The sequence below is a fragment of the Acipenser ruthenus genome, chromosome 1 (genome assembly GCF_902713425.1).
Source record: "Acipenser ruthenus chromosome 1, fAciRut3.2 maternal haplotype, whole genome shotgun sequence".
Taxonomy (NCBI): Eukaryota; Metazoa; Chordata; class Actinopteri; order Acipenseriformes; family Acipenseridae; genus Acipenser; species Acipenser ruthenus.
This window is the reverse complement of record NC_081189.1, coordinates 113,892,068-113,917,841: the sequence shown is the minus strand read 5'-3', so window position 1 is coordinate 113,917,841 and position 25,774 is coordinate 113,892,068. Positions and strand designations below refer to the sequence as shown.

The following is a 25,774-nucleotide window of genomic DNA, read 5'->3' as shown; positions in this document are numbered from 1 at the left end:
TTTATTTAATACTTTATTTATTCAGCTTGTACAGGAACGTGTAAGTTGACATTATTTTCTATTGGTTGTATCTAATTGATATTAAATACGTATCAAGTAAATATTAGAACAGTTCTTTCTTACAATCCTGAAGTAATAATTAGGGGTGAACACCAATGTCGATATTTTGATATGATCTCGATATAGATAATTTCCATATTGCGATATCGTGGGATTAAGAAGAAAAATTCAAGTACGCTCACAGAGACATGCTTTTTGTTGCTAATACTGCTAAACATACAAACGCAGTATAATGAAGTGTATTTCATATTAAGATACAACAATCCCTATACATACCAGTCATTGTTAGTCTCATAGGCAAACACCACCCGTTAAAGTATTGTTTAACCATTTGATTCCATTGATTGGCGTTTTTCTCTTTCTAAGAACCCAATTAACAAATGCATTTCAAACATTCGATAGCTATAAATCGAGAAAAACATCAAATCCACAACCTGTACCCTCTTGTATGCTCTACTCCAGTGGTTCCCAAACTTTTGGGGACCATGGACCACTTTCAAACCTCTAAATTTCTTGCAGACCACCATACATTCTAGTAATACCATTTTGGTTAAATACAAAGGATATAAATTGTAATAAAGTAAACAGTGAAAGCAAAACGTGGTGTATTGGTGAGATGGATGTTGCTGTTCCTAGCCTATGAAGATGTTCTTTGATGGCATCATTCATGTGACTAGGAAGCTGTTCTTCATTTTCACCAAGGAAGTCGCTCAGTGTAGGAAATGATTCGGAGTTTGACCTACCAAGACAACGGAACGATAGCTCCAGTTTCTTTATCATTGCATCCACTTTGTCTTGTACTTGAAAGATAGTTACCCTCTTTCCTTGTAAGCTTAAATTGAGTCCATTTAGCTGACTGAAAATATCTGCTAAATAAGCCAAAGCAGCCAACCATGAGAAATCACTGTAGCGATCAGACAGATCAAAAGTACAGTCACGCAAGAACACTTCTTCATGTAACTCAAACAATGTGTCAGCACTTGTCCTCCAGATAGCCATCTAACCTCGGAGCAGCTGCTGGTTTTCGCTTCCCATTTCGTCACACATTTCGTCCTGGTCGGAGCCCCATGGAGGGGAGCTGCCGGCCATGAAGGGGGGGGGTCAGGAGACCAGCTCCCCCCGCAGCAATTTCGCTGCAGGAGAATGGGTGGCCGGAGCCCCATGGAGGAGCGCTGCCAGCCATAAAGAAGGGGGGGGGACCACCCCCAAAATTTCCTTGGCCGGAGGAGCCGGCCTGTGCACGGTCCACTGGGACGCTACAGCTATTTGGGTGGGAGGAGGACATCCCACTGTGGCTGCACTCGGAGACACCTTGCTTCCCCTGTTTCTGGGCCAGGACTGTGAACCGGGACTTTGGGGACTAAGGGGGGAGGTGGCCTTTTAAGGCCATGTGTGCTGCGCACAAGGGGGGGCATGTGTGGCGGAGTGTCCCGCCCCTATATATATATATATATATATATATATATATATATATTGTAATATAGCGGGTTGTGAGAGACGGCAGGGAGGGGGTTAAAACCTCCCTGCAAAGAAAAAACTTGTGAGAATGCACCGTTTTGTGTTGCTTTATTGTTTTGTTAATTGTTTAATTGTTTTATTGTTAATTGTCTTCCGCACCTGGGCGTTATTAGAAATTAAGCCCAGGTGCGGGAGTTTAAAAGGAGTGCAAGCAGTCTGCTCGGGGCTGCTGAGTGGAAGGAGGCAGTAGGTGCGCTGTCTCCGAGTAGCCAAAGGAAGAGAAGAAAGTAAGTGCTGTTTAAACCAGTGTGTTTGTCAAGACGGGTAAACAGCTTAGCTGTCCCGCGTTAGTCAGGGTGTTTCCTGAAAGTCGAGTTAGTGCTCCAGAAGAGCTAGGTGTTGTTTTATTTTGTGTATTTTGTTTGTTTCCTGTTTATTAAAAAATTGCGCAAACGCGCTTAAAAAAATCCATTTCTGTGTGCCGGGTCGATTCTTAAAGGGGCAACGAACCCAAGTGAGGGTGAACCTTTTACAATATATATATATATATATACAGTGCCTTGCGAAAGTATTCGGCCCCCTTGAACTTTGTGACCTTTTGCCACATTTCAGGCTTCAAACATAAAGATATGAAACTGTAATTTTTTGTGAAGAATCAACAACAAGTGGGACACAATCATGAAGTGGAACGAAATTTACTGGATATTTCAAACTTTTTTAACAAATAAAAAACTGAAAAATTGGGCGTGCAAAATTATTCAGCCCCTTTACTTTCAGTGCAGCAAACTCTCTCCAGAAGTTCAGTGAGGATCTCTGAATGATCCAATGTTGACCTAAATGACTAATGATGATAAATAGAATCCACCTGTGTGTAATCAAGTCTCCGTATAAATGCACCTGCACTGTGATAGTCTCAGAGGTCCGTTTAAAGCGCAGAGAGCATCATGAAGAACAAGGAACACACCAGGCAGGTCCGAGATACTGTTGTGGAGAAGTTTAAAGCCGGATTTGGATACAAAAAGATTTCCCAAGCTTTAAACATCCCAAGGAGCACTGTGCAAGCGATAATATTGAAATGGAAGGAGTATCAGACCACTGCAAATCTACCAAGACCTGGCCGTCCCTCTAAACTTTCAGCTCATACAAGGAGAAGACTGATCAGAGATGCAGCCAAGAGGCCCATGATCACTCTGGATGAACTGCAGAGATCTACAGCTGAGGTGGGAGACTCTGTCCATAGGACAACAATCAGTCGTATACTGCACAAATCTGGCCTTTATGGAAGAGTGGCAAGAAGAAAGCCATTTCTTAAAGATATCCATAAAAAGTGTCGTTTACAGTTTGCCACAAGCCACCTGGGAGACACACCAAACATGTGGAAGAAGGTGCTCTGGTCAGATGAAACCAAAATCGAACTTTTTGGCAACAATGCAAAACGTTATGTTTGGCGTAAAAGCAACACAGCTCATCACCCTGAACACACCATCCCCACTGTCAAACATGGTGGTGGCAGCATCATGGTTTGGGCCTGCTTTTCTTCAGCAGGGACAGGGAAGATGGTTAAAATTGATGGGAAGATGGATGGAGCCAAATACAGGACCATTCTGGAAGAAAACCTGATGGAGTCTGCAAAAGACCTGAGACTGGGACGGAGATTTGTCTTCCAACAAGACAATGATCCAAAACATAAAGCAAAATCTACAATGGAATGGTTCACAAATAAACATATCCAGGTGTTAGAATGGCCAAGTCAAAGTCCAGACCTGAATCCAATCAAGAATCTGTGGAAAGAACTGAAAACTGCTGTTCACAAATGCTCTCCATCCAACCTCACTGAGCTCGAGCTGTTTTGCAAGGAGGAATGGGCAAAAATTTCAGTCTCTCGATGTGCAAAACTGATAGAGACATACCCCAAGTGACTTACAGCTGTAATCGCAGCAAAAGGTGGCGCTACAAAGTATTAACTTAAGGGGGCTGAATAATTTTGCACGCCCAATTTTTCAGTTTTTTATTTGTTAAAAAAGTTTGAAATATCCAATAAATTTCGTTCCACTTCATGATTGTGTCCCACTTGTTGTTGATTCTTCACAAAAAATTACAGTTTCATATCTTTATGTTTGAAGCCTGAAATGTGGCAAAAGGTAGCAAAGTTCAAGGGGGCCGAATACTTTCGCAAGGCACTGTATATATATATATATATATATATATATATATATATATATATATATATATATATATATATATTGTGCACTGTTTTATTATTTGTATTATTGTTTGCAGCGCGGATAAAAGCGCTGCGTATTTGTTATTGTTTTTGTGTTTTTGAAGACCTCGTGAGGATGCGTGACTGATCAGCTAGTGATTTATTTAGCTGGCTGACAGTCACACATCCTGATTAAACTCGTGCAGACGGTGATCATCTCCCGAGTTAATTCATTGATTAATTATTGCTAATTTGGAGATGGTCACTGTATATAAACCTGCAGCTCTCTACCCTCGCGGTGAGAGTGTATTAGGAGTGAGAGCGAGGAGAGAGAGAACTAAACTTAAAAATAACTGCTAAGCATGCTGGTTTACACCAGCACGATACTTATTTGTTTATTTGTTTGGCCAATGTGCCCTTTTGTTTCTGTCTTGTTTGTTTAAATCTTTTGGTTTATTTATTTAATAAAACACTGAGCGCCGTTGCGTTCAGCTTCACCCGCCCATTCATTGTTTATGTGTCGTTCCTTCCTGGTCCATGACGTCATCGCAGCAACAGTTCGGCCACACATGTCCAAACAATACTACTGCTTTGTATGAATTCATTCAAAGCTTCAGAACATCGCTTCTGCTGGAGTATATGAGCCTCTCCATTAATTTGCCCACCTCTACTAATTACTAATCTACTAATAATAATTTAACCCATTGCTACTCAAGGTGTACTCTCCTTTAGAATAGTGGTCATTTCTTAGGGCACAATTATTTATAAAATTTTTATTTTACATTTTGCATATCATTTTCTATTTTTGAAGACATTGAAAAAGACTTCTAGTCCAAATGTTTATTAAGATTATTTTAGTATTTCTAAACTACAGCATCCTGAACTGTTAAAATTACTGAATATAAAATAATCACATCTTAATTTAAACAGTGGTGTATTTATTGTTGAATGTATAATAAAAACAAGATAAAAAAACACGAACAGATTTAAAAAATGGCTGTGGTAATCAAGACAAAATTAGAGTGCTAATTTATAGGCAAACTTGACAGGTGGCATTACCAGTACCAGGATAAATAAAAATTAAAAATAAAAACCTAGACATAGTCCAGGAAGATAAACAGAATCATTCAAACAAAAAACAAAAAAAACCCACTTACTCTGGAAACAAAGCATATACAGTATATATGTACACACTGCTGTGTAAAAGTCTTAGACATGTTGCATTTTTCTACTCTGATGCATTATGAAAATCAACTCAAAGCCTCCACTAGTGTTTTCTACTATTATAACAGCCTTGACTTGCATAAAGAAGGAAAAACATTGAGTGAAATAACTCGCATCACTCGATTTTCAAGGTGTGGTATCCAAAGCATAATCAACAAGTACAGAGAAACATCATCTGTAATTGACAAACCCAGGACTGGAAGATCCTAAAAGCTGTCTAACAAGGATGAGCAGTACTTGAGGATAATATCCTTAAGGAATAGAAAGAAGACAAGCGTTGAATTGACAACAGAACTGGCAGAAGGCACAGGTGTCATTGTCAATCAAATCAACAGTACGAAGGTCACTCTTGAAATCAGGACTTAAAGGGTGTGTTGCAGTAAGTATACCTCTGTTAAGAAAGGGGAACAAGACTAAAGGCTAAAATATGCACAAGAACACAGAAATTGGACTATGGAACAATGGTCAAAGGTGCTTTGGACTGTTGATTGATGGATGGACCTCACACACCGTTCGTTTGCCCCTTGAAAAACGTAAACCCGACACACAGGCTTGAAGTTTAGCTTTCTTTCGCGTACTTTTAATAATAATACAAAATAAACAAACAGAAAACAAACACCTAGCTCCTTTTAGGCGCACTGACTAAACACTGGAACACCCTGTCTAGCCTGGAACAGCTAAGCTGTTTGCCCGATACACACAAAACACACAGTTTTATACAATGTCACATGGTAGTACACACAGTACCTTGTTTGTGACTACTCGGCAGCAGGGCACACACCTTCCTGCCTCCTTCTACTCAGCAGCTTTGAGTAAGAGGGGTTTTTATACCCCACAGAATTACCAAAATACAGGCAGCTGGTCCTTATTTACAATTACGGCCAACTGCCAGAACAATGAATACATTTTTAAACACGTGTGTTTTGCAGGGAGGATTTTTACCCCCTCCCTGCCCTGTTAAAATATATATAGGCCAGCTTAGAAGTTTCTAGAACCCTCTATCATACCTGTCTTTCCAGAATATCGGTCACTAGTGGTGGGTAGCCCAAATTACACCAAACTTTAAAATCCCAATACACTGCACACAATACTATATACATTATTCTAGATTGAAGGTTCTGCACCCATGCTGTGAACTCTTGATAACCCATCTGCATTAGCATTCTTAGTGCCACTACAATGTTAGATCTTGAATTGGAAAGGCTGTAAGGCCAAGAACCACCTAGTAACCCTCAAGCTTTTCTCCCTGTTTTCCTTCATTCACTTGAGGAGTGCATGGTCTGTCACTAGGGTAAACTCTCACCCTAACAAATAATATCTTAAAGCCCCTACAGCCCATCTTACTGCTTAGCACTCCTCCTCTACTACTGCGTATTTAGTTTCCCTAGGCAATAGTTTCCTGCTTAAGTACAATACTGGGTGCTCTTCTTCACCTGTTAACTGGGAAAGTACTGCTCCAATGCCCACACCCGAGGCATCAGTCTGTACAGCGAAAGTCCACTACTTTCAAAACAGGCTCTCTGCACAGTGTCTGGGTAAGGGTCAGAAACACTTTCTTTGCCTCTTCTGTCCATCTTACCATGTTAGGTTCCCTTTTCTTGATGAGGTCTGTCAGGGTGGCTCTATGGTAGAAACATTGGGGATAAACCTTCTATAATAGTCAATCAAACCCAGAAATTCTCTGACCTGCTTTTTATTCAAAGGGCGGGGCCTTCTAATGGCCTCTTACCTACTACATCTCAACCCTGCTCACCTGTGGTCTCACTACCCTCTTACCTACTACATCTCAACCTTGCTCACCTGTGGTCTCACTACCCTCTTACCTACTACATCTCAACCTTGCTCACCTGTGGTCTCACTACCCTCTTACCTACTACATCTCAACCTTGCTCACCTGTGGTCTCACTACCCTCTTACCTACTACATCTCAACCCTGCTCACCTGTGGTCTCACTACCCTCTTACCTACTACATCTCAACCCTGCTCACCTGTGGTCTCACTACCCTCTTACCTACTACATCTCAACCCTGCTCACCTGTGGTCTCACTACCCTCTTACCTACTACATCTCAACCTTGCTCACCTGTGGTCTCACTACCCTCTTACCTACTACATCTCAACCTTGCTCACCTGTGGTCTCACTACCCTCTTACCTATTACATCTCAACCTTGCTCACCTGTGGTCTCACTACCCCGTTACTTACTACATAATCAGACTTTATGAAGGAAAATGTGTTTAATCTATAGGGTGAGGCAAAACCGTTGGCCACAGCTGTAAGCTACAGTAACTACATGTGGCCTCTTAAAGATGTGAAAAAAATGAATATAGTAAGAACAGCTCAAGCCAAAAGTTGGTGATAATTAGATGCTGTGACACTGGGGTTATCAGTGTTACTTTTTTGGTCCTGCTGCATAACAAATGCATAATAAAATGGATACTATTGTCTGATATAAAAAATCCTGTGCTTATTAAACATCTACTAAAAGATGTAAGGGTTGTGAAATAAAGGCAAGGTTCACATCGGTTACTGTGCTTACATTATGCAGCAGAGCACTATACTATTTGGAGGGCTGTTTTTAAGTATTTTTCCCAAAATTAGCTTTAGAAACCACCCTGATTTTACAGTGAAGTACATGGAAGTTTTTCTAATAAAGTCAATACTGCTGCCGCAACAGGTATAGTTTAAATTCTGTGAGTCTTTTTTCCTACAAATTAAATTTATACAACATGTGAATATTTTATTACACACAATAATAAACTCAAGGCCAAAGGAGCTGTTTATCCCATCTGCGTTAAACATTTAGTTCAATCAATGCACAAAAAAGCATTGTAGAATATCCTGTTTTTAACATTTTGCTAACAAATAAATACTTGTTTTGGATCCAAGAGGTTTGTAAGACAGAAGAATCCTTTTGCCACCTTTCTGGACTCACAGCTGTTTTCGTGACAGATCAACCCATGGATTTGATGCTGCTTGTGAGGTAATGAGGTTCATAAAACAGAACAAATATTCACCAAAAGGGATAGACAGGTGGAAATCCTTTTCTACTCATCGTCTGGCAACAAGAAACCACATTGGCAATGTTTCTTCTGACTCTGCAGTTGAAAAACCTTGGACCTGGGAAGCAGAAGGTGATGTCTTTCTATGATATCTAATATCTTGTGCTTATTAAGAAATATTAGAACAAATCAAACAAAAGAAAAAGTGTCTTTTTATTTGGGTGTAACAGGAAGAAGGCTGGGTGCAAACCGGTGATCTTGTGCACCACAAGCAAGAATCTTAACCACTGTGCAAAAGAGCTGGGCTCGTCTGCCGTTGTGGTTTTAAACCTTTTAACCTCATCTCATCTCACAGACAGGGGACAGGACAGAATGAGTAACGGCAGTGTATCACACAACACTACCCGTTACAGAGGAACTGAAACATAAGAGCAAGATTCACACAGGTTATTGAGAATATTGTGATTACTGGTATATATTTTGGAGGTGCTATTCTATGTTTGTTCAGCCAGTATGCAAACCTATGATTCCCATGACTGTATGACTTACCCTGCACAGCATGTGGTTCTGCCTTTACAGATATGACACTGCGGATCCCATAGTTAAAGATAATTAGGAAGTGATGTTCTCTCCCTGACTACACTGGGATACATTCGAAAAACAAAACAAGATGACATTGGGGTAGTGTCACGTAAGATTTTTGATTGGCATTAAGATAATTTTGTTCCTTTCAAGAAATAGCAATATATGTGTATTATTTTTATTTATGACATGCTCTTAATGGGATTAACTTCAATCCTTTGCTTCTTTTCCACTTTAGACCAGAGAACTTTAGACCAGAACGGGAAGGCATGCAAGTTAAAAGCAAAAGATGCAAAGATGATACAATAGGTTTTTTGTTTTGTTTTGTTTTGTTTTTAAAGATTCAGGAATGCATGTGTGTTTGCATCTCTTCCATTATCCAAACACAACCACTGGATATAAAGTAAGCTAAAGGGCTTCTGTATATATATATTTTTAAAAAGTCCTATGTAAATCCATCAGTCCTATATAGGCTTACTGTCTATAGTGAGGCCGCTAGTAATTCAATAGAAGGTTATACCGTTATATGAAAGTAGCAATTATGTTGTACAATGTTTTGTATGGCGTGTCTCTGACAAACCAAACACCTAAAACTACGAAGCTCTGTTGGTTAAACGGCCTTTTGGAAAAGGGATCCTAAATATCATCTACATTTTCTTAAAATGTATCTTCTTACCTGTTTAATATGCTATAATGGGTAATCTGTATCACCAGGTTTTTGTTCTGTTTACGTTTCGGTCATTGTAATATTCAGCTGCTGTAATGTACTTTTCCTGCTTCTGATAAAACACCTGAATTTCTGTAAGGTAATGTCTGCCCCATCAGTTAGTGAAGAGAAAGTCTCTCAATGTTACAGCTGCATGCCTCAGAACACCGCCCTTCAGAAATATCTATATCAGAAGCATGGAAAGAGACATTCATTATAAACCAGGTATATAATAATGCAACCAATACTGGAGAAGGATACTGATAACTTTACACATACATACTGTATTTATGTCACATTGCTTAGAACAAGGGCGTAGGTTTGGTTTGAACATTGGTGGGGACACAATTTTTTTTAGGGGGGCGGAGTCACGGTCGCTAGGGGGGTTCGGGGGCATGCCCCCCCAGGAAGAAATTTTTTAGGAGACAGCTGTTAAATGGTAACTTCTGGTGGCTTGAAATGAATGCTGGACATGAATCGAGGACAATCTGATTGACACGAAGTTGGCTGGTATACACTTAAAACACTAGGATAAAGTGGCCGTCCTGGAAGCTGGTTTGACATCCCTGCTATAGAATTACTAATAACCTGAATTATAACCTTACTGTAAGCTACCAATACCCCTGCCGCTACAAGCATGCGCACATGCACGCTCACGTGCTCTGCCTGTCTCTCCTGTGTCTGTGCTGCTGCTCGTACCTGGGTGCAATGCTTCATTCACCTGATAAAATAATAAATTAATGCATGCCATATAGAGAGAAAATATATGGCTATGCTAACTTTATTTGCTGAGTATTACTATACAGCATTAGCCTACTATCATATCACACTGTGCCTCAAACAATAATATATATCTAAACTGAGTCTAACACTTTCACTGTTATAATCACTAAGCCATTACAGACCTCACCGGCGACCCTGTTGCTCCACCTGCCTCTGTACTGCTTTTACCAGGTTGCACTGCTTCACTCTCCTGATAAAATGATAAATTGATGCATGCTGTTTAGAGAGAAAGTATGACTCTGCTAACTTCATTAGTAAATTATTTTTACATTTGCTATGAGAATCATTATCAATTGTGTTTATTACTTTAATAACATCTTCCTACTTACACTTTGACTTTTTGTAAAAAAAAACTTCCTTATGTCCATCTTTCTTTTTTTGGCTGCTATTATGCTTTAGTCACCTAAAGCCAAATTGAAGTGATTAGCTAACGTTAGTTGGTTGACGATATCAAAACATGCTCACACACACTCACACTCTCTCTCTGTCACACACACACACACATAATGATTAGCTGTGAAACAAGCTAGCTAGCCACCAAGGACGTTGGGTTAGCAGCTAGCAATGGGTCGCTAACGTAATAAACTTACTTACCTACCCATTAGGTAGGTAGGTAGGTTTATTCACTCAAACTATGTTGCTGACGAGCTGACAATACCTTCAGCCCCGGCACCTGGCTTTCATTCAGTCAGTGACTCATACTTATATCAGACTGACCGGCAAGCGTTAACTTCAGATGAGCGTCTTTCCAGAGTCCAGCCCAAGCCAGCGGGTATCAACCTTTTTTTACTCACGCCCCACTGAAATTTATTTGTATATATGTCGTGGTCCCCCCCCGTTTAATTGGACTTTTTTATATATATATTTTTTTATTACTGCATACATAATATAGTGCATTTACTTAGCCGCCTGGATAGTCACACTGTCCGTTCAATCAAATATATAGTTCGTGTTCGCTTTATACACACACGATACAAAAATATCAAGCAAGGAGTAAGTTAGTTACAAAGGGAGGAAGGAGGAGGATAGAAATAATGTGACAACGCATTAACCAACAAACACAAAATAAATATCGAATTACACTGATTATATGTATTCTTATTTTTTAAAATAAATGTGAAAATTGTGGCACAATATACACCATTTAAGAATTATTTTAAACCCGGATATTTACCTTTCAAATTAGCGGGGGTTTTTTTGTTTGTTTTTTGGAGGAGGGAGGAGTAACGAGGGGAGCTTGAGAGAGTTAACCCTTTCTTTGTGGAGCGGATAAAATGACTTGACAAAAGACGTTTCAGATTTATCAAAATTATTGGTAGGGACAATTCAACGGTCCCTTGACATTGGTAGGGACATGTCCCTACCGTCCCTAGCTAAATCTACGCCGGTGGCTTAGAATCTATTTAAACAACATGCAGAATAAATTATGTTTGGCAATGCATTTTGTGAGATATGTATGTTTATTTTCCATAAGGGACAAACATATTTCACATTTACATTTACAAATCATTGTGTTTATATTGTGCGAGATTTTTTACAGATCAATATACTTTTTTTTTTTTTTTTTAAATGTATTTATTATCTTTTTAAATAAAGTTGACTGAATAAGGGCTAGAACACGGCGACAATGGAATGGTTGTGTTTTCAGATCCAGCTTGCAATCCGTGTGTGTGTGTGACCTTGAGCAAGTCATTTCTGCTTCGGTCTCACTGCATCAAAAATGCTGTAAAAAAACAAACAAACACAAAAAAAACCGGTGAAGCTAACCAGCTGCTGTCAACGTCTTTGAAAATGTAATAGAACATTCCATCATAACAAACACCAAATATACAAGGTACACAAAAAACATGCCACAACTTCTGTAAACAATCATTTTCTTCCAGTGCTGTGGCTGTTGCTAAGGCTAGCTGTATCCAATCATAAATCGGAACATGTTTAGCGGCTGGAATAAAGACGCATCTCGAGAATTTCTCGCCACACACATTCTGGTTGGTTTGAAGTGCCGTTGGTCAGGGGTTTGCGACCTGTATCTGATTTTAATTAGAGTCTTGCCGTATCAATCACATTGTGTCCTTTACGGATTGGTGGAGTTGCTACGAGCTGGACCTGGGGTGGGTTTTGAGGCGGGGCGTCCTCTCAGGACGGAAATGGCGGACGGTTTCGCCCAGGTTAGGAAGAAACGAAGAGATGGGGTGTTAGAAAACAACAACCTACGACATTCAAATCCTTTAACATTTTGTTTAAATTCCGTTCATTTTCAAAATGGATTCAGAGAAGAACGAAACCGAGTCGTGCATTGATTTAGATATGGTGGAGGTAAGTGGTTTTTATTGTTAATTTATTTCAAACCAGCGTGACTGTTATAGTTATAAATCAATGGTGAAAAAATACTTCTACAGTAACTCGTATAATGACAAATAGCAGCTACAATTTTGCAAGTGAATATTATTTCATAAATGTAATAAAGAAGTACTGTGAGTGGTATTTGATTGTGTTTGGTAGCTCGCTGCAACTCACTGATAATAGGATTGCACCAATTCAGTTTTTGCAGTAAATCTAAATTGGTTGATATTAGTACCGGTGATTCTCGTCTCAGGGTTGGAACAAAGACCAAGTGGATTGACCAACTTTGGCCACCCCTGCTAGCCTGTATTGTATTAACTGTAGAGCAGATTGGACACCTGTTCATAATCTCATATCCAGCGGTGATGAAGTTTAATTTGGAAATTCTTTAGCACACAGATTGTTGAGTGAATAGGATCTTCATCTGTCACTTAAAGCTAGGTGTTTGTTTATATTTCATAGATTTACGGTGACTTTTTGGGTCAGTTGCAGCGTACCAGTGATTTAGTCCACATCAAGTGGACTAAAATGCAGATTAGAAAATCCTGCAAATCTATACTAATTTAATCCTGATTGCAGTGTACCAAGCAGATGATCCAGCAGTGTGGAGCAGTGGTTAGGGCTCTGGACTCTTGACCGGAGGGTCGTGGGTTCAATCCCAAGTGGGGGACACTGCTGCTGTACCCTTGAGCAAGGTACTTTACCTAGATTGCTCCAGTAAAAACCCAACTGTATAAATGGGTAATTGTATGTAAAAATTAATGTAATTGTACACAGTGGGTCCCCAGGACCGGGGTTGGGAACCCCTGAGTTAGACCGATAATGAGGACTAACCTACAGCTATGGTCAAAGGTTTTGCATCACCCTATAGAATTAACACATATTGCTTCATAAAGTCGAATGAAACCTGCTGAATAATGTCATGTTAATATATTAAATGACATACTGCTTTGTAGTTTTCTATATAGGCCTACTTAATGGAAAACTGACAAATTGAACATTTCAAAATTGAACCTGAAATACTTTACTACTATAATGGCTTCCGGTAGACTTTTGTGATATAATTGTGTTGTTTCTTTGATTACATGGTGTTAAATATAATATGGGCAGCAGTGTGGAGTAGTGGTTAGGGCTCTGGACTCTTGACCGGAGGGTCGTGGGTTCAATCCCCAGTGGGGGACACTGCTGTTGTACCCTTGAACAAGGTACTTTACCTAGATTGCTCCAGTAAAAACCCAACTGTATAAATGGGTAATTGTATGTAAAAATAATGTGATATCTGTATAATGTATAATGTGATACCTTGTAACAATTGTAAGTCGCCCTGGATAAGGGCGTCTGCTAAGAAATAAATAATAATAATAATAATAATAATAATATCTTAGTTTAATATAGTTTTATTTGTCTTAATCCTAAAATTCTAGGTGATGCAAAACTTTTGGCCATAACTGTATAAACCCTTCTTTACTAATCCGACATGTGGAATTTAGTGTCACACTGTACAAAAAAAATAAATCTTTATTACATCAAACATATTTAAGTAAAAATAAATGTCAAGTCTTTTTGTGCACATTTCAAACTGGCAGATCATAATTGCATTTAAGATGCCCACTGCTGCACAGGCACAGAAAACCTTAATTGCGTGATAATGGACCATAAGTGGTTTATAGTTAAAGTATATTAACTGGAATGCTAAACTGAAAACGGTTTCAAAGGTAGGCTACATGATTAAAACGTTTATTTTAAATATTAGGCCTATATGTATTGTGCAAGACTTTATTCTCACAGATCTGACTGCTTAAACGTGACGGACATAAATGTACGGAATAAAGGTTTCACATGCACTAGTCATTTCAGGGCGAAAGTGCAGCTGTCTGCAAAACATTAAGCAGTAAATCCTTAGGACAAGCAAGCATACTGAGTTAGTCCTATCCTTCACAGTACTAAGTTAATACACTTGAATAGGATCATCCCAAATCTGATTTGGTATGCTGCAATCAGGGTGTTTAGTCTCATTTAGTGATCGGGGATCCTAGGAATCAGTTTGCTGCAGAATAACGTGGAAAAAAACTAATTTTCCATGTTGTCGGAGAATTTTTTGTTTTACATTTGCAAAAAACATGCAAAGGCGTTTTTTGGTTGTTTTATAACCAAAGCAATACACTTAGCATATATAATCATCAACATAGGCAGTGCTGCTTTAAATGTAGTAAACACACAACGTAGCTGCAGTTTACTTCAGTGCGTTTTTACTACTCAACAAGCTGTTTAAGGGCACTCAATTTTAGCCTTTTATTTTAGTTGCGGAATAACGCTGATTTAAAAAAAAAAAAAAAAAAAATTGATTGGAGAATTTAGTTTTTATTGCAGAAAGCTAGGATCCGTGGTGATTTAACTTCTGCAGCGCTGCAGTCTGGATTAGTGGGTGTACTAACTTTAGTCCAATCAAGTGGATTAAACCTGCTTAATCCACTAGTTAGACACATCAATTGGACTCAATTTGGTACGCTGCAATTGACTAATTCAGGGTATAGAGGCCTGCTTTCCCAAACTTTTTTTGTGAATGAGCTGCAACTTCTCATATCTCATGAACCAACTTCATGTTTTCAATTTTTTTTAGCAACTGCTTGTTCAGAATCTAACAAACCCTTTCACTTTGACCGTTGTTGAACTTATTTAGCTGCCATATTGTGTGGAAGTGACCAGGGTTGGGGTCAATTCCTGTTTTTCAATTCCTTTGTAAAATCAATTTCAAATTCCAATTCCCATTCCCTTTTAATCGACTCCAAAACATCATTGATCAAAATTGCAATTAGCAGTAGTCTGTAAAATGAGCTTACTTTAATTGAAGTCACTTTTTGGCCTCTACACACACACACACACACACACTGTGGTTAGCGCGACAACCGTATTAACAAACTGCACTGGTTGCGGCTGTTTGTTGTACACACACACCTTTCATTACTGAAGTGAGTGCACTCCCTGTTTAAATTAACAGCTGAACTCTACATTCACAACATTTGTTAGGTTTGTGTGGTGGCAGCATGGAGGCTGTGTTTTTGTTATACTTTTGGAAGAAAGTACAGTACGTAAATCGATCGGGATCTCATCAAGTGCAGCTATGCTCTTTTCTGCAAATCCCACGGAGATGTCGTTTTGCTTTTTCTGCACTGCTAAATAGTGGTAATGATATGCAGTACCATGACGACAGATTGAAACATTTGGGTGGTCTTCTGACCAGAAGGCTGGTGGGAACGACTTGAGTATTCTCCAGATGACTGGATTAAAAATGCACGCATGTCTAAGGAGTCATATATGCATATTTGTCATTTACATCTGAGACCTTTCCTGGAGTACTAAACACAGATGAGACAAGTTGCGCACTGTGGCGTTTGGGGACACGAATTGTCCCATGTTTCATTAAAGTTGCAGAACCAAAAATACATTTTTTCTTACAACAGAATATTATACAGCTGGACTTTGATTTAAATAAAAAGTATATATATGTATGAACTATTTACTAATATGAATTTACTATTCATCAATATTACAAATTCAACTTGGCTCATCAGGCACCTATAATATATATTTTTAGCCATGTTTATCACACGGAAATGTCTGATAAACGATGACATTATTACTTGCGCAGAAATCCATGAGCACCTACTGCGGTTGTTTTAGTGCAGTTTTAATACACAGTTGCTGCGCATTAACAAACCAAACTGAATTAGTAACAGAATTCGCTACTTGTTCCGAACAGGATTTACTAGTGCGGCTGTTGCTGCCTTTTGCAACAGAACTGTCTGTGTACTGAAACTGTATTAAGAGCAAAAGGTGAACTCGCAACCACATTTAGGCAGTGTGTGTGTACGAGGCCTTGGTCAATTAAATTGGTTCAAATTAAAGCAGTTGAACAATAACAAGTATGTCCCTAAAATATCTATTCCAATTCCTTCAAAGGAATTGTGAATTGATTTTAAAAAGGAATTTGAAATGAAAAACAGGAACTCGCCCCAGCCCTACACATGACCTTATTGTTTTCGGTGATGATCACCAAACGCTTTTACATATTGACACTGTCGAAGTCTATATATGTAGGTTATGACTGTGCACCCACCACTTTATAAAAACTGACCAGTGACTGCTTTTCTAACTGTCATGTTTGCTGACCTTTTTGTTGCTTGGAATGGCCCAACAAAGTGGCTCTTTTTCTGACCACTACAGCCTACGTCGGCAAGATGATCCATATCCTGTGTGGATATACCCCGGCCGAATTTATATTCTTCAACATGAAGAATATGAACACAAAGAAGAAAAAAAAAATGCAGCTCAATGTTCAAGGTCAGGGGTGTCAAACTCGGTTCCTGGGGGGCTGCAGCGTCTTCTGGCTTTCTCTGCCCAAGATCTCAATTACTTAATTGGTCTAATTATTTGATTAATTGAACAGCTTTAACACTTCTCTCCAGGCCTCAATGTTTCATAGGTCGTGCACCTTGAATCAAGTGCATTTTTATAAATCCTCAACTGTAAAAGACCTTGGAAAAATAGTACACATATCCAATTGAACAAATAATTAGATTACGTTAATTGAGAGCTTAAGTTGGAATGAAAGCCAGAAGACCCTGGAGCCTGAGGACTGGAGTTTGACACCCCTGTTCCAGGTATACTTTGGAGATGATCAGTCATTGCAAATCCCAAAGGAAAAAAATGCCCCTTAACATACTGTCAGGGCAGCATGCAAATAAATTAAAAACATCTTTCTTTTGTGAAATCCCTAGAAATTTCTCCATTGAATATCTGTGTCTGTAACATATGGTACAGGAACTAACTACCCTCACAGTATCTGGGTTAGAATAAAAATGGTTTAATATAGGGGAGCCCAGGCTTAAGGCATGTCCTGTTGCTTGATCACTGATTAAATTCAGTCTTGCTTTTCTGTATTTTTCCAGGCCATCGAGTTCTGCCCCTGAATCAATACTTGGCTGTGTTAACAGATGCTCATCTGAATGTACTGCAGCAGGGCTGAGAAATAGCACAGCAGTCTTGTATTCACTGTTATTTAGACAAAATACTACATGGTTGACATAGTACTTTTTTTTTTTTTTTTAATCCTCCAATAATTTCTGTAAGTCATTTGCATTCCATGTCCAGCAGAAATGAAGATATTTCTCAGTTTGGCTGTGTTCACACTGTGAATGCTGCATTTCTCACCAGCAGCTGCATCGGCACTGTAGCACTTTTATTGACAATTCGAACTTAAGTTTTGTTTGCAGTTGAAATGCCTGTTAAGGAAGCCTGTTGAATGTTAATATTGTCAGTGATACGTTCAACTGTACGACCCACTTTGTTTATTTGTTTGAAGACAATTCAAAATGGTAACTTAGCCAAAAGTAATAGCTTGTTTATACCATGTGACTTTTGATTTGCCAGTAACCTCCATGTCGGTGTTAGGTGAACTACAGTACGTAGCTTTAATTATTATGAAACAGAGCAATTGGGAGTGGTAGTGTACAGCTGTTTTTTTTTTTGGAAAGCCTTGTTTCCATTCATTGTTTATTTAGCAGGCTTTCCTCATCTTGGAGTGTAAATGTAGGGAACCTTTTGTATTCTAGTATTTCTGGATTTTAATGCGAGAAAGGAAGATGAACAACTAAACTTAAGACTGAAGCAAAAATTCATACTTCGTTGTCACAGGTGACCCTAAAAACTCTTCCTCCCTTGTACAAGGTGCAAGCACCTTTTTGAGTGAAAGGTGTATGCGGCAGAGATGGATGGCTCTTTGATAGAACCAGCTTAGTTTCTTTTGAAGTTTCCCCACTGATGATGGGAATGAGAATGTAAAGACGGGAGCCCCGCTAACAAGGTTTAAGTTTGTTTGCAGGTATCAGGCTTTTAAGACTCTCACCCACACCTGTGATGTGCAGAAATGGAATTTGAATCTTACTGGAAGAGCTGATCTGTTTGACAGAACTGGATGTTGTAAACAAATAGTTAAAATACATTAAGGATAATGTTATAATGTACTCTGTATTACCCTATAGTTATGTAAAATTATTTTATATTCCTTTTTTCTAGTATAACAGTAGAATAAATTTTGTAAAGTTTGTATAAGCCTGTGTATTCTGATTGCGTCATGCTAACCAGGAAACATCTGTGAAATGAGCTATGCTTTCCTTGTCTGAGAGCTACCGGTGCCAAGGCTTATAACCTTGAGAAGAAAAGGAAAAGCGAGAATTTCATTTAATTGAATTAGAAAAGTGTTCACAGTGAAAGTTCTTATCAGAAAAGCAGTAACTTTAATTGGGAAAAAGTTTGTAAGCCAAAAACACAGAGTCTTTTAGGTATTGCAAAGAAAAAGCAACCTTTGGACATGATTACATTTGAAACTAAAAAGGAGTGTTGCACCTATTTTATTGCTTTAGTTTTATTGTAACAGATAAATGGTAAAGGAAGAAAACGAGTATCTAATTTAATTAGCTTGCGAGTGTGTTCACAGTGAAGTTTCTTATTTAGGTAAGCTTGATTTGGAAGCAGTCCTTAAGCCAAACACACATATTCTAATCTAATTGAAACAATATAAGTGTTAAAGTTTTGCTGTGATAGAGAACATAATTAACATAATTTATTGTTAGTTTAAAAGTGAATTGGTACAAGTTGTGATCAAATTTAATAACCTTTAAAGCTACAAGTCTGTATTAAGTACACAGTGGACATATTGAAAAGGGCCCCTCGGCTTTTGCCTGCATGAGCGAGGCAGCTAGACCTTCAGAGATAAGGGGAAACTGAATTTATTAGTGGGCAAGCTGTTTCCAATTCAAGGTTCCTTCACTGTGTATAATCTTTTATAAGGTGTTTTATGGTACAAGAAAACAAAGTTAATGGTCTTATTCTCATTATCCATATAACGAGAGCTTAGTTGCTTGAAATTAGGATGTAAGCTTGTCTTATCTGTAGAGATACCAGTCCGAGCAGTTTCTTAAATCCGGCCATGGTATGATTTTCAGCAATGAATTTGTGGAAGTGCTTACTGTTGAGTTTTCTATTAATAAAAAAAGTAAACTCCGGTTAGAGAGAAGGGCCCTTCTGAGTTTATCTATAAATTGTCCGTGATCTGTTAAAGTTTTTGGGTTTTTTTTTTAAGTTTTGGGTTTTTAGGTAGAGAGAAGCCAAGTTTGTTGAACACACACTTGTAGACGTGAAAAAGTTTATTAAAAACATACTGAAATGGGTTTTTACTATTGAGGCTAGATTAATTAAACAGAGCTGGTGTTGTATATTAAAAACATCTATCTATCATGTCTGTCTGTCTATCTATCTATCTGTCTACTTGTATTTTAACAGTAATAAGGACTTTGTGGTACTAGTAATATGTTATCAGTTTGAAGATTACCTCACGTATTTTGGAGATTAGAGAGATAGCAATGAAATCATATGCAATTAATTTTAAAGGAGTTACCGGGACTTTTTAAGTAAATTATTCACTTAAAGATAAGAGCTGCCAAAACAGACCAAATGTTTAGACTTAATTAAGTCTTCTGATGCACAAAGTGGAGGAAAAGTTCTCAAAGTCAAAGCAAGACCCAGTAAAGTATCATACAAGCTGTTTGGTTCATTCTCCTGAAGATCTCTGAAAAAGCTGATTGCTGTTTGGTTGTATTCAGAAGCCTCTACCTTTTGAAGACAGCTCTTATCCTTACTTATAATCTACACAAAACTTCCATATATTGGGAGGTAAGCATACTTTTTCACTGCACTGTAAATTCAAGATTATTTGCCCCCTGTCAGATTTTCTGCATATTTGCACATTTTTCACATTGTATTTGGTCAGATTTTTTTGTGTGTTGTATAGAGGGAGTCTGAGAGAAAAAATGACACCAAAGTTTGGTGCTTCTTTCATTGTTTGGTGTGCAAGGTAATCAAACATGCAATCTTCAGGTGTGAAAAAGTTATGCCCCCCCCCCCCCCCCCAGTTAACTCAACCCAATTAAAGGGATAATTAGGGTCAGCTGTTTGAGTACTTTGGTTAACAACCAGTGAACTTGTCAGCACACACGTTCTAGAGGCACATCATTCCACGAACAAAAGAAATTCCTGAAAAGTTGTTGATGCCTATCAGTCTGGAATGGGTTACAAAGCCATTTCTAAGGCTTTGGCGCTCCAACGAACCACAGTCAGAACCATATTGTCCAAATGGAGAAAGTTTGGGACAGTAGTGAATCTTCCCGGGAGTGGCCGTCCTGCCAAAATCCCTACAATAGCAAGGCGTAAAATCGTCCAGGAAGTGACAAAGAACCCTAGAACATCATCCAGTATCTGCAGGCCTCTCTCGCCTCAGCTAAGGTCAGTGTTCATGACTCCGCCACCAGAAAGACACTGGCAAAAATGGGATTCATGGCAGAGTAGCAAGGCGGAAACCGTTGCTCATTAAGAAGAACATGAATGCTCGTCTTAAATTTGCCAAAAAGCACCTGGATGATCCTCAAGAGTTCTGGAACAATGTTCTATGGACAGATGAGTCAAAAGTGGAACTTTTTGGCTGACATGGGCCCCGTTATGTTTGGCGAAAACCAAACACTGCATTCCACAGTAAGAACCTCATACCAACGGTCAAACATGGTGGTGGTAGTGTCATGGTTTGGGGATGCTTTGCTGCATCAGGACCTGGACACCTTGTCCTCATTGAAGGAACCATGAATTCTGCTGTGTATCAGCGAATTCTACAGGAGAATGTAAGGCCATCCGTCAGTGAGCTGAAGCTGAAGCACAGCTGGGTCATGCAGCAAGACAATGATCTGAAACACACAAGCAAGTCTACATCAGAATGGTTGAAGAACAAGAAAATTTAAAGTTTTGGAATGGCCTAAACCCCATTGAGATGTTGTGGCAGGACTGGAAACGAGCAGTTCATGCTCTCAAACCCACAAATGTCACTGAGTTGAAGCAGTTCTGCATGTAGGAGTCGGCCAAAAATCCTCCACGGCGCTGTGAGAGACTAATCAATAATTACAAGAAGCGTTTGGTTGCAGTTATTGCTGCTAAAGGTGGCGTAACCAGTTATTGAGTCTAAGGGGGCGATTTTACTTTTTCACACGGGGGCATTGGGTGTTGCATAACTTTCTTTAAATAAATGAAATATGTATCAAATTGTGTTATTTGTTCACTCAGGATCCTTTTTATCTAATATTAGGTTTTGGTTAAAGATCTGATAATTCAGTGTCAAATATGCAAAAATGCAGAAAATCAGACCGGGGGAAAATACTTTTTCACAGCACTATATATCCCACTTATATTGAAGCATTGCTATAAGGGATAGGAATTAAATTTTAGCTTTAGAGATTGACATTAGATGCACTAGGATTTTGAGCGATGGCTGTTTATTAGCTTTTCACATGTCTAGCCCAAGGGCAAAATATGTTATAACCATAATTGTTTGAAGTATTGACGCTGTTATCCAATGTGGTATGTAACCACTTTATCCATTTTTAAGCATTTAATAAACCGAAGCAGTACTAATAATGCTCTAAATTGTTGAAACTTCAAATTGAATGGGTCTGTGTGATTATTCTTGAGTTAAACTTGTCTAAATGCCTCGCACTGTAAGCCAGTACGTGAACTATGCACTTTAGGGTCTGAACCATCTATATATCTCCCTGTTTAGCCTCCCTTGGGTTCTCTGATCAAGAACCAAAGTAGTGCTCGAAGTGACAGAGTTTTAGTTCTAAGTAAAGTTTTAAAAATCCTTGACTGCAATGTATACGTTTATGTGATCATGTAACATGTCAATTGGTATTCAGCCATAATCATTAAAATGCAGAAGGATCTCGCTTAAAATTACTTAATATAAAGGCATAATGATGGGTGTCCGTGTCAGGGCAACCATTTTGTCTCTCAACACAGTACTGTAGCTACATTGGCTAATCTGTCCCGTCAACTCTAGTTGCCAGTGGGTCATGACAGTGTGAGCCTGCAGACATGTGCATCATGTATAGTGTATGGTACAGTGTGGCACCAAGTGAAGATAGAGCTGCTGCCCACAGTTAGATTTTTACGATGTCACTGTCTAATACACAGTATGATGTAAATCCAACATGTACAGACCTTTTCACTGGGATTTAACTTCCATGCGGTGGATTTGTTGTCACAATCAAACCAAATAGCTGGATTTCCAAAGTACCCAAATTATCGACTTTGCGAAAATATTGTTTCATTTGAAATCATAGTCATTTTCAAATTAGTGGTAGTTATAATATAAAATAAACCCTATCAAAATAGATAATAATATACATATGTGAGAGGGGTGGTGAAATTCACTGGACACAACAGTGGGTAAAGGTTTGAAATACCCCGCAGGGGTGTACTTTATTAATTCTGCCACAAGGTGGCACTGTGCTGCTGGCACAATGGTAAAAGAGCAGAGAATAAATGCGCGCGCACACACACACACACGCAGGTGCGTCAAAATAATAATACAAACAAAAGGAGAAAGCAAAACGGAAAATAAAACACTAACAAAACTACAAATAAAAGTTGCTGCTTTTGCAGCGTTCTCCCACCGTCGCTACTAGTACGGCTTGGGTCTTCAGCCTGCGCCCTGCTATTCTGCAGCTATACTTTATGGGGTTGCCCGGGGTTTCCCCGTTAATTACTTCAGACCGTCTGGTCTTCTATTCACGGCTGTCTTGCTCGTCTGTCTCTCCTCCTCGCTCCAGACGCTGGTGTTTTAGTAGGGTCTAGACCGCAGTTTCCAACCAGAGCTTCTGCTGTTATGCGTTATGCTTCCTAAAGGGGTTGACCTGAGGAATAGCAGAGCATTATTTTTATAGGTCAAGCACCCTTCAAGGCCCGCCTCCCAACCACTCGGCGAGCGAGCCCTCTGTGTCACTGCCATCATTCACAGGCGGACCCTTCGGCTCCCGAGCTCCTCCTGCAGGATCATGCACGCATCACAGAGCCAGCACAGATCTCGCCCTGTTACAACATAATACAATAATTTAATTAACAGGGTAGAAATAGGTTAATGTCTGGAATCTTGTGTTCTGTCAATTTTGTGCCACTCATTATATACTTCTACCTAAAGTTTGTACTTCAGAAGTAATTTTGGTGATTGCTCATCATTTGTGGCAGAAAACTTAAAACACAAGATTTCAACCACTCTTATCTCTGCAACTAATTTTCCCTATACTCCATTCTGGTGGTCTTAAGTTACAATGTTTAGAATGTTCATGGAGAGCTGTGTTTTGTTTCCCTCATGAGGATGTAAACAATTTGTCCATTCTCTTTCCTGGAATAACTAGTAGTATTCCGTGGACGTTTATTTGATGTTTTTTAAATGTATTTATTATTCTAATGGCATTAATATTCACCGAACATTCTAACAGCATTAATTGGAACAGTTAATCCAAAATAAGCCGTCCGATATGTTTTTGGAAGGCTGTGTGTGTTTTAAATCAAATTCAAAGTACTGTATCAGAATTAGTATGTGCATGTAACTTCACTGAGTCGCACCAGGGTTTGTTGGAATTGGAGAAAGTGTTAACTTAGCATTTTGTGTCTCCCAGTACCATGGAAGCGGCAGCCAGCCCTTCATAGCCAGCCCCAAGTACTGCCCTGGGGTGAATAAAAACGGTGGCTATGAGTGTGAGACGGGCCACTGCTGTGGAGAGACGGGGTGCTGTACGTACTACTATGAGCTCTGGTGTAAGTGTCTGCGCAGCATCTTGTCAAATGCACTATTGACCTTGCAGTTGCATTAAAACTAGCTCTAGTATTAATGAGGGTTTTCAAACTGTTTAAAGGATGGGGCATTAATGATGTTTAACCATTGCTAGAAGGTATCTATTTTATCTTTAGTCATTTTTGTAGCACACGTAATAGTACGGGGCATTACTGATTGATTGACTGACATGTCTGTGGTGGCTCTGTACATGTGCACATTTGTTCTGCAGGGTTCTGGCTCCTCTGGACCATCCTCATTCTCTTTAGCTGTTGCTGTGCGTATCGTCACCGCCGGGCTAAACTGCGCATCCAACAGCAGCAGCGGCAGAGGGAGATTAACCTCATAGCCTACCATGGAGCCTGCAATTACCCTGCATCCATGCTGGACCTCAGTATGTGCTATTGTTAACTTGATTATGAATGAAATGACATCACTTTCAATGACCATACATATTTTTAAGACTAGCACAAAATAACAGTTACTAACTGTATTTTTTATATGTTTTTTTTATATGGTTGTTATTACTTCTTTTAAACACAATTGGAAAAGCAATTTAAAAGCTGGTATATTCCTGTGGCATTGCCTGGGGTTCCACATCACATATCGGTGAAAATAGTTTGCTTTTCCCTTGGAGTGCTGCCACTGGATGTTAAAATAGGCCAAATGAGTATAAGAAAATGGAGAGTAAGACTTCAGTAGGCCTACTTTCATAAATACAAAAATCTAAATATTGAGCACTCAAATTTAAATTAAACTCCTCTTAATTGAACTTCTATAGTGTGTGTGTGTGTGTGTGTGTGTGCAGCATCACTGACATTTTTATGCATTACATTCTTAGAAAGACTTTTGGATTTTCTCTTTGCAGGTTTCTTGGCCTCATTCAAGCTGCCGTCCTACGAGGAGGTGGAGGCTCGTCCCAATAGCCCTCCTCCGCCCTACAGCACCGTTTTTGCCCTTCAAGGGGGGCAGTATGCCCACCCGGGGCCAAGCGGCATTACATCATCCCATAGCTCTGATAACTACACCAGCTGTTCCTGCGAGTCCTGCTCAGTCTCCTCCCCAAGCAGTACCTCCTTCTCTGTGCAGGTCACCGACGAGACGGACACCAGTAACGCCACCACCCCCAGTGAGGCGGGGGACTCCAGACCACCCAGCGCCTCCACTGCCCAATCTGATCCCCTGGGGGCCACGGCTTCACAAGGGGACCCACCAGGGGAAAGTGTCGCCAATGAGGGCAGCACAGAGCAGCAGTCTCCCAAAGCGACCCAGTCACCACCCAAGCACGCTCTCTTCTCTTCCACCGTTGACTTTTTTGAGCCTGAATTTCACGCCTGCTGCGGCTCGGACATTGAGGAGGAGGAGGAGGATACAGAGGAAAGCCACTTCCGGCACCGCAGACTCACTGGAGATTCTGGGATCGAGGTTTGTCGCTGCCAGGTGGAGAGTGAGGAAGAGGATCTTGATGAGAACAAGGAATGTGCGGTTCGGGAGACCACCTGCTTCCTGCATGACAGCTCGGGGTGCTCCTACAGGGCCGATGCGTCTCAGCCACAGTGTGGGGAGACAATGGGCCAAACACAAGAGGAGTGTGCCAGTCTGTGCACATCTGTCACCCTGCAGCTGAGCGGGGAATCTGTTGTTACAGTGGAGTCAGTGTGAGGTCATACTCTTTGGGGGGCTAAACTAGTGACCTTTAAGA

General features: G+C 39.6%; 1 protein-coding gene across 1 annotated transcript; it reads left to right on the top strand.

Annotated features, from left to right (window-relative positions):
* Positions 1-12,000: 12,000 nt before the first annotated feature.
* LOC117421544 (WW domain-binding protein 1-like) lies at positions 12,001-25,774 on the top strand. Its single transcript, XM_034036067.3, has 4 exons — positions 12,001-12,332; positions 23,918-24,056; positions 24,305-24,466; positions 24,941-25,774. Exons 1-4 carry the CDS (start codon positions 12,279-12,281, stop codon positions 25,732-25,734), a joined length of 1,149 nt encoding a protein of 382 aa, XP_033891958.2. The 5' UTR covers positions 12,001-12,278; the 3' UTR covers positions 25,735-25,774.

Coding starts and splice junctions, on each gene's coding strand:
- LOC117421544 (XM_034036067.3), top strand. CDS start 12,279: ATGGATTCAGAGAAGAACGAAACCGAGTCGTGCATTGATTTAGATATG. Junction 12,333..23,917: donor TTGATTTAGATATGGTGGAG/GTAAGTGGTTTT, acceptor TGTGTCTCCCAG/TACCATGGAAGCGGCAGCCA. Junction 24,467..24,940: donor TGCATCCATGCTGGACCTCA/GTATGTGCTATT, acceptor TTCTCTTTGCAG/GTTTCTTGGCCTCATTCAAG.